This window comes from Triturus cristatus, chromosome 1_2, assembly GCF_964204655.1.
Source record: "Triturus cristatus chromosome 1_2, aTriCri1.1, whole genome shotgun sequence".
Classification (NCBI taxonomy): domain Eukaryota; kingdom Metazoa; phylum Chordata; class Amphibia; order Caudata; family Salamandridae; genus Triturus; species Triturus cristatus.
The window spans coordinates 1,079,255,065-1,079,272,949 of NC_140580.1; the positions used below are offsets into that span (position 1 = coordinate 1,079,255,065).

General features: G+C 50.7%; 1 protein-coding gene across 5 annotated transcripts in view; it reads left to right on the forward strand.

Annotated features, from left to right (window-relative positions):
• INPP5E (inositol polyphosphate-5-phosphatase E) overlaps positions 1–17,885 on the forward strand; it is a 303,275-nt gene that overhangs the window by 260,520 nt on the left and 24,870 nt on the right. For all 5 annotated transcript variants that reach the window (XM_085613085.1, XM_085613094.1, XM_085613065.1 and 2 more), the window contains exon 10: positions 9,277–9,413. In XM_085613085.1, coding sequence (XP_085469211.1) covers positions 9,277–9,413 — 137 coding nt within the window. The remainder of the gene's footprint in view (positions 1–9,276; positions 9,414–17,885) is intronic.

The window sequence follows — 17,885 nt, forward strand, 5'->3', positions numbered from 1 at the left end:
TCTACAAGTCTGATTCCCCGCTATCACCTTTCCCAGGGGGGTAGGTTCGTCAATACCCTGGGCAGTGATCTCTCTGCCTGTCTGCCACTAATAGTTATTTATCACTAGTCTATGCCGTACTGTCGGGCTGCACCATCGAGCATGAGGCAAAATGGCAGAGTAATGATCCCAGGTAGGCCAGTAGTCCAGGGTGTGTGTGTCCGAATTGCTGAGGGGGGTGTCCATCAGTGTGCACACCAACGCTTGAGTAATTGTGGCACAGGTACAGTAATCAAAGGAGATGTCACGGGGCCAGGGGTAGCATAACAGCCCAGCCGGATCTCGCAGTCGGGTGGATGCACTCTATCAAGGCTACGCCCGTCCACGTTGCAACAGGCCCAGCATGATCTTTGAGCACAGCAGTGGCCCCGGTCCTAGCCAGTGCACGTAGAGGAGGGCGCAGCGGTGGCCAGCAGCTAGGAGCAGTGCTAGAGTGACGTAGATGGCCCATTAGGGCCAGATCGGCCAGTTCCTCAGGCTCACCCGCGGTCCTTGTCACCACGGGCCTTTGGGGATAATACGGGCCGACCTCATCTCCTTGCTCGGCAATCTTCAGTAGGGCAGCAGCGTTCCTCCACTGCTGACAAATCCTGCGGCTCTCCCCTCTCTGCAATGGTCCCTCCGCAGTCCCAGCCTCCCATCGCCCCACCGCCTGCACACCAGCAGCCCTCAACCACCGCAGGGCACTGCCCCCGCTACCTCTCCCTCGGCGGCGCTCCGATAGGGCACTGTCACAACAACCCAGCGTCCCAGCCCCTGGTAGAACGGCACCGCTCCACGGCTCCTCTTCAATCGGGTCCATTCGACAGCATCTCAGCAGCAGGCCCCAGGAAATCCCCACTGGGCCTCGGAGGGTTCGCCACAGGCGCCGTGGCTGTAAATATGGCTTTTGGGTCTCTTCCGCTGCAGCAATTGGCTTCCCGCTATGGTCAGCAATACTCTTTGGGACTATATCATAAGGATGGTCATGTAGGAGCTCAGAAGTGGTTAGGATTACCGGGGATGCCGGCAGAGCTTGGCCATGCCCCCTCACATTCTCATTAGCTTTAGACTCTACCAGAAAAGTAAAAATAAGAAAGAGTTAGTGTAGGAAGGTGGCTCTGTATATAATATACCAAAGTAAGGCATAGTGTGCACAGAGCCCAAGGAGTCACCTGAGGTATAGCCGAGGATAAATTAGGTGAGTACTAACAGCTCTCTTTGTGGTAGTGTGGGCGAGCACTTAGGCTTATCCAGAGGATGTGTTCAGTATTTATTGTACTCAATCAAGGACTGATACACTCCATACCAATGAAGTAAGTATAAAAAAGATATACTTTTGTTTTATTTTGGAACCAAGCATGACTGGGCACAGGTGAGTAATATATACTTTCACAATGCAAGACTGTTCAAGGTAATGCAGTTATTCTTGAAATTACAATTGTTACAGGTTTGTATCATTTTCTTTTTTTAACTTTTTTTTTTTTACAGTAATCTTCAATCGGTACATGGTTATATCTCGACAGGCAGCATATATAAATGTTACATTCACATTTATAGTTTCTTATTCTCTCATATTTATCCATAGTGATTGTCCGTGTATATTCTAGGTATACGGTTGTGTGGGTTTGTCTTATAACACGTAGTATTTCTACTTTAGTCTCCATTAGTCACTGTCATCTGATAGTGTTTCCTCTTGTGGGGGCTCACATATATTTCCACGGAAGGTGTTCCATTTACCCCTCACCCTGGACCATTTTTGGGGAATTCCCTATGTACATAAACTACTTTCTCTGTTACCATAACATTGTCCATGCCACGATACCAATTTTGCTGGGTAGGACTCTATCTGGATCCCCAGTTACGAGCTATATACTGCTTCGCCATTGCCATGCCAAGTGTTACCTAGTCCTGAGTGGCGTGGTTAAGGTCTGTTGGTTCCCAGACATTGATTAGGCATCTTTTTGGTTCAGGCAGAACTTCTACCCCCGTGACCTGTGAAATTGTTTTCATGACCGCCTCCCAATAGAACGTGATTTTAGGGCATTCCCAAATGGTGTGCAGAAACGTCCCAGGCAGGCCACACTGTCTCAGGCAAAGCGGTGTGTCGGTAGTGCCCAGTTTATGTAGAAGCATCCGTGTGTAATATGTTCAGTGCAGAACTTTCAGTTGCACTAGTCTTAGTTTTGAGGGGATCGCTACCTCCCTGGGAGATGCCAGCGCCTCCTGCCAGTCCGTCTCGTCCAGTGTTCCCAGTTCTCGCTCCCATCGTTCCTTAAGGGCTATCATGGGATCTGGCTGATAGTTTATTTTTTTCCGGGAAATCCGAGAGATGGCTTTCTTACTCAGATGGTCTGTTATGAGTCTGTCTTCCAGAGGTGAAGCCTCTGGTAGCTGTGTGCCCTGCGGGAGTGCTCCCAGGAGCGCATGTCTGATCTGCATGTATCGAAAGGTCTCTGTCTATGCCAAACCATATGTTGTCTGCAATTGGGCAAATGGAATAACCTCGCCTTTTTTCCAGCTATCCCCGACCTTGCAATACCTATCAGATCCCACTGTCTGAATCCCTTTGTATTTCTCAGTTTACCTATGCGTCGGGTGTCCCATAATAGCGTAGCCTGTGTTATCACCCCCTCCCACCCCATCGCGCGCTGTGCGCCAAACCATATGCGGACCGTATGTGCCGTCGGGGCCCGTGAGTGTCGGTCGTTGCGATTTATTATATAGTGTCCCCAGAATCCCTTCTTTATTAAGGAGGTGTCTGTCCATGCGGAATGCTGGCTCCTCCTGCGGCACATGAAGCCATTGGTTTATGACCATGAGTTGTGACGCCCAGTAATACTGCTTTATATTGGGGAGGGCAATTCCACCATCATACCATCCCCTCATGAGTATGTGCATGGCTATCCGACTCGTCTTACCGTTCCACAGCAGATTGGTTATTTCCGCATTTATTGCTGTGAAGTATGTGGGGGCAACTGGGAATGGCGTGTTTTGAAGGGCGTATAGGAACTTAGGAAGCGCCATCATCTTAAAAAGGACTGCTCTCCCAAGCAGTGTCAGCTGTAGTAAGCACCAATGTTTGACATCGTTGTGGAGTCGTGTCAGGGGCTGTGTGAGGTTTTCTGCGATGAAGCATTTTTGGCTATGCGTAATGTGTATATATACCTAGATAATTGAATCCCTCAGTCATAATGTGTATATTGCAGTGACGTAGAAGACTTTGTGAAGGACCGTTGAGTACATAAATGAGTGACTGCCCAATTTATCGTGTAGCCGGAGACCGGCCCATATGCCGCACATATATCTAGTAGACTGTTTATGGAGCGTGCGGGGGACGCCAGGTAAAGGAGTATGTCATCCGCGTAGAGCGAAATATGGTCTTCCAAACCTACCACCCATTTCAGTCCACGAATAATCCGGTCTTGCCGGATCTGCGCCGCCAATAGCTCCAGTACCAGCGCGAAGAGTAGCGGAGATAGAGGGCAACCCTGCCTCGTCCCTCTGCCTAGAGGGAAGTCTGCCGAGATGCGGCCATTAACCCCCACCTGCGCTAGGGGTTTCACGTATAGTAGCTCCACCCACACGCAAACTTTTGGACCAAATCCCATGTGGAGAAGAACCGCGAAGAGGAAAGGCCATTCAACCAGGTCAAATGCCATACAGGCATCCAAAGCAGGATAACCGCGTCTTCCTCGATCGTATCTTGCGTGCCATGACACTATGCAATCTACATAGGTTGAGCGCTGTGTTACGGTTCGGCATGAAGCCGGATTGATCCGGGTGGATTAAGGTCGTGAGATGTGGCTGGAGCCGCTTGGCTAGTGCTTTGGCCAGTATTTCAGCTTCTGCGTTTTAGTGAGATCGGTCTATACGACACGCAATCTTCTGGTGGTTTGCCTGGTTTTGTATCGCGACCATCATCGCTAGGCGTTGATCCCTGGGCAGTTCCCCTTTGTCCAGACTGTCTTTAAACATATTGAGCATGTGTGGCATAAGCTGTGTTACTGCTCTTTTGTAGAGTTCTACTGGTAGCCCATTGGGCCTCGTGTGTAATGTCCCTACTGCTAGCATAAGTTAATCACTTGTCAGATCAGCCTACAGATCTTGGGCCTCTTCAGGCCCCAATGCTGGCATCTGTATGTCTTTTAGGAAAACTACGTTTTCGGCTACCATGGCTGTGGCCTGGGGTGTGTATACCTGCTGAAAATGTACCGCTAATGCCTCGACTATTTGTTGCGGGTCCGCTGTGAGTGCGCCAGTCTCCAGCCGGAGCTATGCCACCCATCTGTCAGCTTTCTCCTTCTTGTCAAGCCATGCTAGGAGTTTCCTAGCTTTATCTCCCATCTCGTATACATTGTTTTGGGTGTTTGAAATCTTAGATTTCGCCTCCTCCCATGCATATGCCCTGTATTCCTGTTGAGCTAAGTGCATCTTTTGCGTCGTGGTCTCACTAGTGTCTGATGCGTGCTCTGTCTCCGCCTGGGATACCTCTTGTTCCAGAGTCTCGATATGTTGCCGTTTGTCCCGTTTGTGTTCTGTCTCTAGGAATATGGCCTGTCCTCTTAGCACCGTTTTATACACTTCCCATAGCGTCGACGGGCATGAATCTGTGTGTTCGTTTTCAGTGAGGTTTGTATCATTTTTAAATGCAGTTTGGATCATACAGTAAGCATTTTCAGATTACTTTTGAGTTACTTTGGATAACTTTGAGTACTAGGGTTGGTATGCCTAGATACCACACCTTAGGAAGTACGCCTTTTTATACTTTACAATTGAGTTCACTTTTCCCCATTAATTAACAGTTCCACACTTAGAACATTTGTAGGCCCACAATCTTATAACATGGGTTCCTATGGGAGGAAAATGGTTATCAGTTTTGAAGGTAAGTACTCCACTCATGAATGTGAGCTTTGGGGGTTAGGACCAAGGTTCCCCAAGGTGTAGATGGGCACTCAAGTTGCACCACCAGAGTGCAGGGGCCCAATGTTAGCTAATGTGGCTTAGGGGGCCTTAGCTTAGGGGCAGCTGACGAGCAGGCCACTCGGTTGTAGGAGCCAAGCTCCTGGGGTTAAGGTCAGCACTGCAGGGGCCAACGACCACCACAGGAGCCGCACCACCAGCGGTACTCGGGCAGCCGGGTGCAGTGTGCAAAACGTGCGTCGGGGACCTTGTGCTTTCCAATGGAGAGCTTTGGTTTCGGAATGATGCTGCAGGCTCGGACAGGGAGACTTCCTGAAGGCGGCTACCAGCTGGAGAGGTAAGTTGGGATCCTGGGGGATGCCTGGACACCCTCGGTTGGGCCACCCAAGGGCATTGGGCGTTGGGTGCAGGGGTGTCTTCTGGCGTTGGGTTTTCTTACCAGCTCCGGTCGCGGTCAGGGGGACTCTTCAGGTTGAGGCTACAGGCGTCGTCAGGAGTGTTGAGGGAGGTCAGGGATCATCAGATCCCAGGTCAGGATACCTGGGGAGACCTCCTTGGGGTGTTCGGCCACTCGAACTCGGGCCGTAGTCGTCGGGTGCAGAGTGGTGCAGAATCGTGGAGTCGACGGAATCCGGATTCTGGAGGTGAGTCTTTGGTTGAGCAAATCTGGTACTCATTTTTTTTTTTTTGTTGAATATTTTTATTGGCATTTAAACACTCCGAAAACAATACAAGCAACGACTATCCACAGTACACGGGTAAATCGTTGCTCCCCCCAGTCACCCTGCAGGATAATCCTTAGAGGCCCGCCCCCTGGCGGCCCCCCGTAGGCATAGTATAGACTCGCAGGGCGCGGGGTCCCCACACAGATAGTACCCCCGTGAAATTGGAGCAGCCAAACAAAGTTCAAACTTCAAACAACCACCCCCTACTATGACCCTTCCCCCAACCGCCCCCCCCTACAACCACCCCCCCCTCCGGCATGACTGCTTGACAGGATACCTGATGATACATTAAAGTTGAGAACTCTATATCCCTGACCTTCCCAATCCAGGCCCGCCGACCCCCCAGTTGTGCTATGTCCCAATCGCTACTCTCTGCCCTAAGCAGATGCAGGAGAGGCCGGTACCTGCCCGACCTCCGCCTCAGAGGCCTCATCCACAGTAGGGTCAGCCACCTTCAGCAGATCCACCAGCACACCCCAAGCTCGGGCCGACTCCATCGCCCTATCACTATGCACCCGGGCAGCCGACTGCGTTCGAAGGACCGCCTCGCAGTCCGCCCATCGAGTAAATTCCGCCCTCCACTTCTGCAAACGTGGTCCCCGCTGCAACTTCCAGTTAGCTGTTATTTCCCGCTTAGCTAACACCAGCCCCAGATCAATAAATTTGCTAGTCAGTTTATTCCGGGAGGTGTGGGGGAACCAGTGTATTAAGCTCGGGCTGATGCCAAAATCTATCTCCCTGTCCGTGATTGATAGTGCACAGCAATGTCCACACCTCCCGCCAGTACTCCCTAATCTGGGGGCAACCCCACAGCATGTGGCAGAGGTCGGCACCCTCCGCCCGACAGCGAGGGCAGAGCGCCGTGAGAGTATGAAAATAACTCTGGATCTTGGTTGGGGTGAGATAAGCCCGGTGCAAAATAAAAAATTGAATCTGCTGAAAACGAGCATTCCTAGAGCATTTCCAAGGACGCTCTAGCAACTCAGCCCACACCTTATCAGGAATTTCCCTTTCAATATCCTCCTCCCAGTGCTGCTTTAACCTGTCAAGGGGGGTCAGTCGCTCCATCGTCATCCGCCCATATAAACATGTAACCGCCTTTAGTGTGCCCGCCGCTAAAACCACATATTGGCAAGATGCGGAGGTCTGTGGCTCCGATAAACCGGTCCGCCACCGACGTTGAATGGCCGACACCAGAGCCGTGTGAAGCAAGTAATCTCCGCACGGCAGCTCATAACGCCCACGGACTGAGTCGTACGGCAGGAGCACACCATCTTCGTATAAGTCATCTATCGTCGTCAGCCCCGCGTCGCTCCACCCCGATAACGCCGCCCAGTCGCCCCCGTGCGGGAGCTGCTCACACATCAAGAGCGGTATCTCGGGCGCATAGGGACGAACGACCCGCGCTCTCTGCTGACTACTAGACCAACACCGCCGAAAAGTCTGCACTTCAGCAGGCAAATCCCCCACTCGAAGCGGCTGCTGCAGGATTATCTTTGCCAGAATTGAGGCCGGTATCCGCCCTCCCGCACCCTCGCCAATTCCCCGGAACTCTCGGGCCACAGCCTGGGTCAGCCACTGCAATTGAGCAGCCAAATAATAAGTCTCCAGATCGGGTACCGCCAGACCACCCTCCCCCCGCGGCCTCATCAGCTTGTGCAGGGCTACTCGACGCCGGCCCGAATTCCATAAGAACCCCGTGATCATCTGCTGGAGCCGTTTGAATGTCGACGCCGGAACCCAGATTGGCAGCGTCCTAAAGTAATACAGCAGCCGAGGGAGTGCCACCATCTTAAGTAGAGCCACTCGTCCAATCAGGAAAAGTGGCAGCGTCTGCCAGAAGTCCATTGTGCCTCGGAGACCCCGCACCGCCTGGTACTCATGGCAGACAGAGTCTGTGGGAAGTTGCAGGGCAGGTGCTCCTGGCTCTGGGGGTTGCTGGCTGCTGGACTCTCCGGGGTTCTTGCTGTAGGCAAGTCGTAGACGGGACAGGTCGGTAGGGTTGTAGCCAAGGCAGTGGGTGTCCTCTTCCCCTTCCTGGGTCAGCACGTCTCTTCGATCCTTATTCTTTCATCCTCAAGTCTGAGGAGGCAAGGTTCAGGGTCGCCCCTAAATACTAGATTTAGGGGCGTTAAAGGGGTGTACAGGTCGGGACCAATAGGTCCCTTCCTTCGGGTGGGTACAGCCCCCTATTATGTCACCTCCAGTGGGAGCGGGCGTGAGCCTCTTTAGGATTGACCGAGTCCCCTCATCTTCAAGTTGGAGGAAACTGAGATGTGTGCTTCACCTAGCTTCCCCCACATGAGGGGTGGGGTTGGCATAGGTGGGCACACCTCTATTCCGAGTTTGAATTTCTGGCTGAATCTGCCACCCAAAGTGGGAGGCAGTTGCTGGGGGCAGCAAAAGACAGCAACAGCGTCCAAAGGCAGCAGGCCTTTGAAGTTTCCCCTTTCGTGGGCCCAGCCCATCCTGGGGAAGGAGGCATGACACCTCTGCCCAGGATTTTGTTTCTGGACCCAGAGAGCGGAGGTTCTCTACCCAGGCGTCCAGAAACCTGTCTGGTGGTGGAAAATGGCGGGCACCGTTCAGGCCAGGGCTGGTCGATTTTCAGGGGGCATCTCTAAGATGCCCTCTGAGTGCATTTTACATTAAATCCCACACTACCATCAGTGTGGGTTTAATGTGCTGAGAAGTTTGCTACAAAACTATTCAGATGTTAGTAAAGCCATTATGGAGCTGTGGAGTTTGTAGTGACCAACTCCCAGACCATATGCTCTTTATGGCTTAACTGCTCTTACAGTGTTAAGAATGGACTTAGACACTGTAGGGGTGCAGGGCGCATGCCTTCTGATATTCTTACCTTAGGGATAGTGCACCCTGCTAGAGGGGTGACTTCAGGCAGTGGCTTGCAGCCATGGCACAGGGATGTGTGCCATGTCGACTCTTCACTTTTCTCGGCATCATAACATGCAGCCTGCAGTGGCAGTGTGTGTGGGTTAAGTTGCAGGGCCTCTAAGGGTGGCACAATATGTTCTGCAGCCCTTAGAGGCTTTCCTTGGTTGGTCACAGTGCTCTTTCTACCCATGGTACCTTTTACAAGGGGCTTACCTGTGGCCAGGGATGTGCCATTTGTGGTTACAAAGGTACAGTCTTGGGAAAGAACACAGGCCCTGGGACCTAATTGGCAAGGACCCAGGGCACATCAAGTCAGGTTGCATCAGATGTCATGCAAAAAGTAGGGGGCGGGGGTAACCATGAAAAAAGGGGTACTTTTCTACTGGTAGGGTGTAAGAGTACGATAAAGTTAATATTATAATTCTTTTATCTTTAGTCCTTAGGGCAGTTCCCATTATCAACAACTTTCTGCTAACTCCTGATTGCTCAGCCAGAAAACAGAAAGGAATGGCCAGGACTTGCATATGCACACATATTGGAGTGTACTGTACATAAAGGAAACATATTGTTATTCTTGGGGTAAAGTGGATTAACAGCTGCAGAAATTTGTAGTAGGTGATACAGTGTCTCCTTTTGCCAAATAATGTTTCTTAAATAACAGTGCTATAATAATTTCAAGTGAGCGCTTAGTTTAATATTTTATTTACATTTTCAGGATCGGATTATATACAGGAGCCGTCAGAAAGATGACATCAGCTTACTTAAATATGCCTCATGCTCGTTGTTAAAGACGTCTGACCACAGGCCAGTGTTTGCATTATTTCAGGTCAAACTGAGACCAGGAAGAGACAAGTAAGTTAAGGATGACTGAATTACATTGTGCATAGCATTTGTTTTTATTTTACTTGTGTTCTATTATCTAACATGGAATTTCTATTTACTCCTCATCAGTCTTTCTTGCCACAGTCCTTAAGGAAAAATGCATCACTTGCCCCTTACCTTGTTGAATTTGTTGAATTTCTCTTTATTTGCAACTGGAACTTACTGGTAAGGTTTATCTTTCAATCAATCAATCAGGGAATTGTAAGCGCACTACTCACCCGTGAGGGTCTCTAGGCGCGAGTGGTGAAGGGGGGGGGGGGGTGGGGTGGGGGGGGGGGTGAGCAGCTCCCTTCAGTCTAACAGCCAGGTCTTTATTGACTTTCTGAAGACGCGAGGGGAAGGGTGCGCCTGATATTGATTGGGAGCTCATTCCAGGTTTTGGCCGCGATGTAAGAGAAGGCAATTCCTCCTGTTCTGGCTCTGCGTATGCGCGGTGGTTCGGTGAGGGTGAGGTTGGCAGATCTGAGGTTTCTTTTGGGTACGTGGAAGGAGATTCTCTTGTTGAGTTATTGGGGTTCGGTGTTTTGGAGGCATTTGTAGGCGTGGGAGAGTATCTTGAAAGTGTCTCTTCTCGATGGGGATCCAGTAGAGGTTCCGTATGAGTTTGGTGATGTGTCCGTGTTGGGGGATGCCGAGGACGGGTCGGGCTGCGGTGTTCTGTATTGTCTGGAGCTTGCGGAGTAGACACTTATTGATCCTGGCGTAGAGGGCATTTCCAAAGTCCAGTCTGCTGGTTATGAGTGCGTGGGTGACTGTCTTCCTTGTTGTGGGGCAGGGGATCCATTTGCTGGTCTTTCGGAGGATGCAGAAGGTGTTGAAGAAGCTGGAGGCGACTGCACTGACCTGTCTATTCATGAAGAGGGAGGATCAAGCATGATGCCGAGGTTCCGGGTGTGGTCCTTGGGAGGGGTCAGTGGGCTGGCGATGGGCCACCAGCTGTTGTCCCATGGTGACAGGGAGGTTCCGAGGATGAGGACTTCTGTTTTCTCGGAGTTGAGCTTCAGGCAGCTGTTGCTCATCCAGAATGCAACGTCCTGCATTCCTTCCTGGAAGTTGAGTCTGGTGGTGGTGGGGTCCTTGGTGAGAGAGAGGATGAGCTGGGGGTCGTCTGCGTAGGACACTATACTGAGGCTGTGCTGTCTGACGATGGTGGCAAGGGGGGGCCATGTAGATGTTGAAGAGGGTTGAACTGAGCGAAGATCCCTGGGGTACTCCGCAGTTGATTTCCGTGGGTTCAGAGAAGAAGGGTGGCAGTCTTATTCTTTGGGCTCTTCCGGTGAGGAATGAACGGATCCAGTCGAGGGCAGTTCCTTGTATGCCAGCGTGGTGGAGTCTTGCGGCGAGTATGGGGTGGGAGATGGTGTCGAAAGCTGCTGAGAGGTCGAGTAGGACCAGGGCCGCGGTGTGTCCTTGGTCGAGGAGGGTGCGGATGTCGTCCGTGGCAGCGACTAAGGCGGTATCGGTGCTGTGGTTGCTGCGGAATCCGGATTGGGAGGGGTCAAGGATGGAGTTGTTTTCGATGATCCTTGTTAGTTGTGCATTGACGGTCTTCTCAGCAACTTTTGCTGCGAAGGGGAGAAGAGAGATGGGACGATAGTTTTTGAGGCCCGTGGGATCTGCTGAGGGCTTCTTGAGCAGGGGGTCTGACTTCTGCATTTTTCCAGTCATTGGGGAAAGTGCCGGTCTTCAAGGTGGCGTTGATGGTGCAATGTAGTTCTGGTATGATGGCGGTGGCAGCTCTTTGATAGATGTGCAGTGGACAGGCATCTGTGGGGGCCCAAGTGGATGCTTTGTATGGTCGAGGCGGTTTCATCGGTTTTGACCAGAGTCCAGGAGGAGATGGTGGGCTGGCTGGCGTTGTCGGCGGCAGGAGTGGTTGTGGAGTCCGGTGTCTTGTCGTTGAAGCTATAGATTTTCAGATGAAAGAAAGATCCAAGCTTGTTGCAGAGGTCCTGGGATGGGGTGATGTCCATGGTTTCGCTGGGGGGCTTGGTGAGTTCCTGGATGACGCTGAAGAGTTCCTTAGAGTTGCTGGAGTTGGCGAGGATTTAGTTGTGGATGAAGGTCCTTTTGGTGGTTATGATGCGTTGGTGGTATTCTGTCATGGCATTCTTGTAGGTGGTGTGGTCCTCAGATGTTTTGCTGTTTCTCCGGTTCTTTTCGAGACGTCAGCAGGTGCGTCTAGCTTCTTGGAGTTCGGTGTTGAACCAGGTGGCCTTCCTGGGGCGCTGTCTGTCGGAGTTGCGTAAGGGTGCAAGCTTGTCTGCGCAGTTAAAGATCCATTGTGCAGTTCTCTGGCTGTGAGGTTGGTGTCTATAACGCTGGTGGGGGTGTTGTGGTTGAGGGTGGAGTTGAGTTGATCCTCCGTGACTTTGATCCAGTGTCTTTGCAGAAGGTGCGGAGCAGGTTTCAGCCGCTTAGGTTTGTTGACGAGGAACTGTACTCGGTGGTGGTCAGTCAGTGAGGGTTGCGTGGTGTGGCTGAAGTGGATGTTGTTTCCTCCTGCGTAGATGGGTTTGAGAGTGTGTCCTGCTTGTGGGTAGGCGTGGTGACGAGCTGTTTCAGTCCGAAGTTGACGAGGTTGTCCAGGAGGGTGGTGGTGTTGGGTTCACTGGGGTGGTTGAGATGGAAGTTCAGGTCTCCGATGAGTACCTAGTCCATGGAGGCGATGGTGTGGGGTGTAATGAGGTCGGTGGTCGTGGTGGCGAATGGTGCGCAGGGGCCGGGGGGTCTGTAGGCGAGGGTGCCGCAAAGTGTGGTTCTAGGGCTGGTCTGGACCTGGAAGTGAAGGTGTTTGGCGGCAGGGAAGGTGTCACTCGAGGTAGAGAGGCGAATTGAGTTTTTGTGTGTGATGGCGAGTCCTCCTCATGGGTAGTTGGGGCAGTCCTTCCTCTGGATCTTGTATCCGTCATGGATGGCGATGGCGATGTCGGGGCCGGAGGCGGCGTTGGTCCAGGTTTCGGTAAAGAAAGCGACGTCTCGTGAGAGGGTGTCCAGGAGGTTCCAGATCCCTGCGGTGTGTCGGTGCAGGGATTGTAAGTTGAGGAGGATGCACCTCAGGGCGTCAGCCGTGTTGGCGGCAGGAGAACTGGCCGAGGGTGGTGTTCGGCTTGGACAGCTGGCAGTTGCTGTTCCTTCCGGGGTTGAGTGCGAGGAGGGCAGCTGAGTCGTAGCGGTGGAAGGTCAGAGATCCAGGGTCCTTGGCGCTGGTCACGGTCGGGCGCAGACGGGCTTGCCTTCGGCGCGCCAGCGGCGCGACCGTACTGCGGCCGCCGTTAAGTAGGGAAGGGTGAGGGACGTGCAGCTGGGAGGCGGGAACAGGAATCGGCAGGGGGGAGAGGCCACAGGGGCAGCAGCGGCGGGGAAGAGCAGGAAGGCAAAACTGGTGCAGGGCACAATACAACAATAAAGTACAAGGCAAAACAAGGCAACTAGCAATGAATTAAGTAAAACGAAAGACGAGGGGTAGACTGAGCAGCAGATTAAATACAATGATATACGATGGAAACGAGGGGCCAACTAAACAACAGAATGAATACAATGAACAACGAGGGGCAAGCTAAGCAACAATTAATACAGTGAAAACGATGGGCACACTAAGCAACAATAGGGTAACAAGGCACTACAGGGGCACTGACCAGGCTGGAACAGCCATATCACCGGAGCGGACAACAGCGGCCTTGAACACCTACCAGGTGGAGGCCAAGGGAGTCAGCTGCGAGGCACGCACGGTGGAGCTGCTGGGGAGAGAGCAGGACTCAGACCGGGGTCAGAGGTCTTTCACAAGCATCTTGACTTATAGAAGAATGCCAGACTTGGATGACTTCCATCAATTGCCTTACTGATGGAAAGGGTCTTGCTTTAGCAATGACCTGTGTCCCTGGATCTTTGTTTCCCGGATGGATACTCAAGTACATTTCTGTTGTCTTACTTTATGAGGTGGTGGTTATAGTTTGGTTATAGATTGGGGCTGCCAGAGGAGTGGCTTTTGTAGAAGTGTAACTACAGGAAGCTGTGCTGCACTACCCTGGCAGATTGAAGGGTAGTTGAAAAGGTGAAAACGCCAAATTATGGCAGGGTCCCATGAGAATCCCGGAGTGGCCTTATAGCATACCACAGGGGATTATGTCAGTGGTCAAGCTCACCTGTGTTCCCAAATCTGCTGGGGAGCTGCATAACTGTTATGGCACAGATGTTGTCCATCTTGTGTAACAGTGCACCACACACACTGGCGGTTGCCCTAGCAAGCAAATAGGGGACTGGGTATTTGCAAGCATTGTGACATTTTTACTGGCTTCCAAAATAGTCTCTTGCTATGGAGTAGTACAGTCACAGACCTCACCATTTAAAAGCAGGCTGCAGGCTCTAGAACCCCTGAGTCGTGTGTCCCAAATAAACAGCTCAACTTGTAGTTTTGCAGCAGCCATTGTCACAGCTAATGAATGAATGAATGACCAGTATGTATAAAGCGCACAGCTACTCCGTCTGGAGTGTCCCGGCGCTAACCGTTCACATGAGCCTGCCCTACTAGGGGCTTAGTTCTTAAATAGCCATGTTGTCAGCTGTTTTTTGAAGTGGGAGAGAACTGTTGATGCTCTAAGAGCTGCTGGCAGTTTGTTCCAGGCGTGTGCTCCTAGGAAGCCGAAGGACCTCTGCCTCTGCATACCAGCTGTGTTTTGGGAATGCAGGCCTGGTCGGCGAGGACGATCTGAGTGTTCTGGTAGGTACATATCAGCTAACTCGTTTTGTAAGGAAGGCGTCGCCCGTGCCAAGGATGGATTTGAAGAAAATAACCACGGCCTTAAATTTTATTCTTTTACTCACTGGGAGCCAGTGTAGGGGCTTAAGATTGGGGGGTGTGGGGGTCATATGTGATCTGGGTTTCAGTTTAAGAATCACCTTTGCTGCTGCATTTTACACTACCTGGAGGCGCTGGAGAAGGTAGTCCGGTAGTCCCAGACAGAGGGCATTAGCATAGTCCAGTCTGGACGTGATCAACGCCTGAACCACTGTCCTGGAATTAAGGGGGAGGAGCGGCAGAAATGTCTGCAGCATCCGCAGTACCCCAGAACAGGTTTCCACTAGGGCTTGACCCTGGGACCTCATCGAAAGCTCATTATCGATGTAGATAACCCAGGTTTTTGACTGCCGATTGGGAAGTTCTTGGGGTGGGGGGGGTTGGGGGGGGGTTGGGGGAGAGATCTGCGGCCCACCACAGACTCCAATTGCTCGCAGCTGGTTGGCTGAAGAATACAATCTCAGTTTTGTCGGGATTGCATTTCAGCTGGTTCTGCTTCAGCCATATAAAAACCTTGGTGAGGCAGGATCTAATTGCATCCCCGTTGAAGTCCTCCTCTTATGCATGTATCATCAGCATAAGAGACTATAGTGGCGCCCTGTGCCTCTCCTAGTTATGCAATGTAAAGGTTGAACAGAGTTGGCCTTAGTGAGGAGTCCTGCGGGACTCCAACCTGTATGCTTGGCATTGGGGCTGAGAACAGAGGGCTCCAGATGACCTGTTCCCTGTTCTCCAAAAAGGATGTAATCCATGCTAATGCTTTCCCTTCTATGCCCATGTTCCTCAGTCTGTCTTGGAGCATCCTGTGGGGCACTGTGTCGAATGCCGCCGACAGATCCAGCTAAAACAGCTGTTCATGCAAAATGAAAAGTTGGCACCAGTTGTCCAAGCACAGAATATTAATTCTACTCCCTGCAAAGTATGGCATATGACTGGAAGACTGCTACTAGTCCTTGTAGGATTAGAATCCATGGGCAGCAGATACATCTGAGGTGCTGAACTGTTCGATAACCTATTCAATTTTTTGCGTAGCCTCCCTTCCCTGGAAAGTGGGATCAAAAGCATCTGCAAAATCACTGTTTCCTACATTTCCTGATATTTATTACTTAATTTCTGTTTGTGCTGAAGCTTGACTCTGCTACTAGCTGGATAACTTCACATGTATTCATGATACTGCATTGTAGGATCTCCTAAGGGAAGCCCAACTGCATGCACCCAGAAAGGCACAAAAGACACAGATCTCATCAGATTTTCCTTCAGTCTCCTACTAGGATGATGAATTTCTCCCAGCATATTCATCAGTGTGTCCTGCAGCTACTCCTTCCTGAATTTTACCGGTGGGTGACCTCACCACCTTCCATGCTATATGTTGCGGCAGTGCCACTAAATTAAATATTCCTTTGATAGCTCCTTAAGCTGCAATTTTGTTTATAAAGAAGCCATTACTACCAAATGCCTCACCAAAGCCTCTTCTACCTTTAGCACTAAGCCTTGTCAAAATTGCAGAAAATAAATTCCAGCAACAGTAAAGACAGCTACACATCGCTTTCTCAATAAATAGCCTCTGCAGCAAGATCCAGAGTTCTTAAGATAATATCTGAAGCCTGACTCCATAATAGTGACATCAGTTGGATGCGGAGATGCCTCAACCCCAGAGACAACTTTGCTGCTGGAAAGGGAGAGCAAGAGTATAGTTGCAAAAGGAAGAACAATATATTCTGTGCAGTAGTTACCGATCACAAAAATACCAGTTTGAAATTTCTTCTGAGAAAGTATGGCAGAGGAGTAATGGGGGGATACAGTTGTTTATGGATATCTTTCCTCAGCACAGGTAGCAGGGCCTCTAGAAAATGGTAAAAGAAGAATCCTTGGTAGCAAACCAAATCATCAGTGTTGTTGTTGATGAGGCGGAGCTTGCAGCCAGGGATTACTGCCATGGTGACTTTCTACGTAGACCGCTGTGGCTTCCATTGACAATCCTTAAACCAGTTCTCAACTAAAGATATTGATCCCCCTTCTCCAGATCAATCTGCAAAAGTCCGTATCAACACTTGCGCAACATCTATCCTATCTAGAAATGACACTACACACAATGGAAGGAAAAATGTGTCTGAGACAATTAACACCTTCTATTGAATAACATCAACCAGCAGCTCAGCAAATCTACTCCCTTCTCAATTCTGTGGCTTTCTGCATTTTCTTTTGCTCAGAATGTGAGACTGCATATGAGACCCCTGTAGCAGTGCCTGGAAGATCAATAGTCACAAAGACAGGATGATTGGGATGACAAGCTTCAGCTAACATTTCCTGCAAAACAGTGCCTCTCATGGGGTCAGAAGACAGAACTTTCTGCAAAGGAGTTGCTTTACAGCAACAAACACTGTTACAGATTATTTTCCACAGATGCATCTCTAATGGGATGAGGAGATTGTGTAGGACAACTGTCCGTTCGAAGCAGTCAGACAAGGAGAGCTCATATCACTTTGACTATCTGAAGTCAAAAGTGGTTTGTCAAGGCTTTTCTTATGATGACAATCTTCCTTTTTCACACTGAGTACCATGGTCATGCACTCCCTAAACAAGCAGAAAGGTAAAATGTTGAGACCACTCACGCCGGAAGCACTGAAGACCATCACTACGCTCCTAATCAAACTATCTTGGGCTGGGAAACAGGCCAGGGTTAAATGGGACGTCTTGACTCTCCCCTACCGGTTTGGAGGTCTGGGAGCCCCAGACTTAGATCTGTATTATAGAGTGGCACAGGCTGCCCATGCACACTATTGGATGCATAGTCCACCGGGCACACCCCATATTCAGATTCAAAGATTGGCGACCGCACCACTACCGTTTCCCGCTATCTTGTTTACCCCTGCGGATTGCCGGACTGGAATTTTTGACTCAATAAATGCGACTAGACATGCAGGGTAGCATCTGCTCAAGCTTCAAGCTGGAGCGATACTTTATTCCCCCCTTGATCCTCTCGCTTGGTGTCGTTGGCTACCCCCGTGCAAAGATTAGTGACAAGAGCACTTGAGGCTCTGGAGGTAGCGACGATTGGGCATCTGTTCCATAGAACTGGACATGCCTTGGCAGATATTCTGGGTACCGATATGGAAGAACCACCGGACATTGCTGCACTCACATATGTGATAAAAACTGAATCCCCCACCCATATAGTGTCCAAAATCTACAAATTAACTGTGGGGTATCGGGAACACTTTTACACTGAGGCGAGACTAGCATGGCAAACTGACTTAGACAGAGAATTAGACGATGAAACCTGGCGATATTGCTGCACTAATACAAAGCGAATATCACTCAATGGGAAGCGTAGGTTAATCCATTTTAAATTCCTGAACAGGGTATATTACACCCCTGAAAAGTTAAGCAGATATGGGTTGCGCGCGATGCCGGAGTGTGACTGCTGTGGGGCACATCTGGTGGACTTTTTGCACTTGGCTTGGAATTTGGACCTGTCCTGGAATCGCCGGCTTTTGGGCGCTTGTGTTTAAGGAAGTAGGTGGAATTATCGATAGGCAACTTACGCCAGATCCTCTTCTTGCCCTACTGGGCTATTTCAGGCAATTGCCAAAGGCGATACGCCGACTGGTAGACATGAGCATGCTGTTAGATAGGCGCAGGGT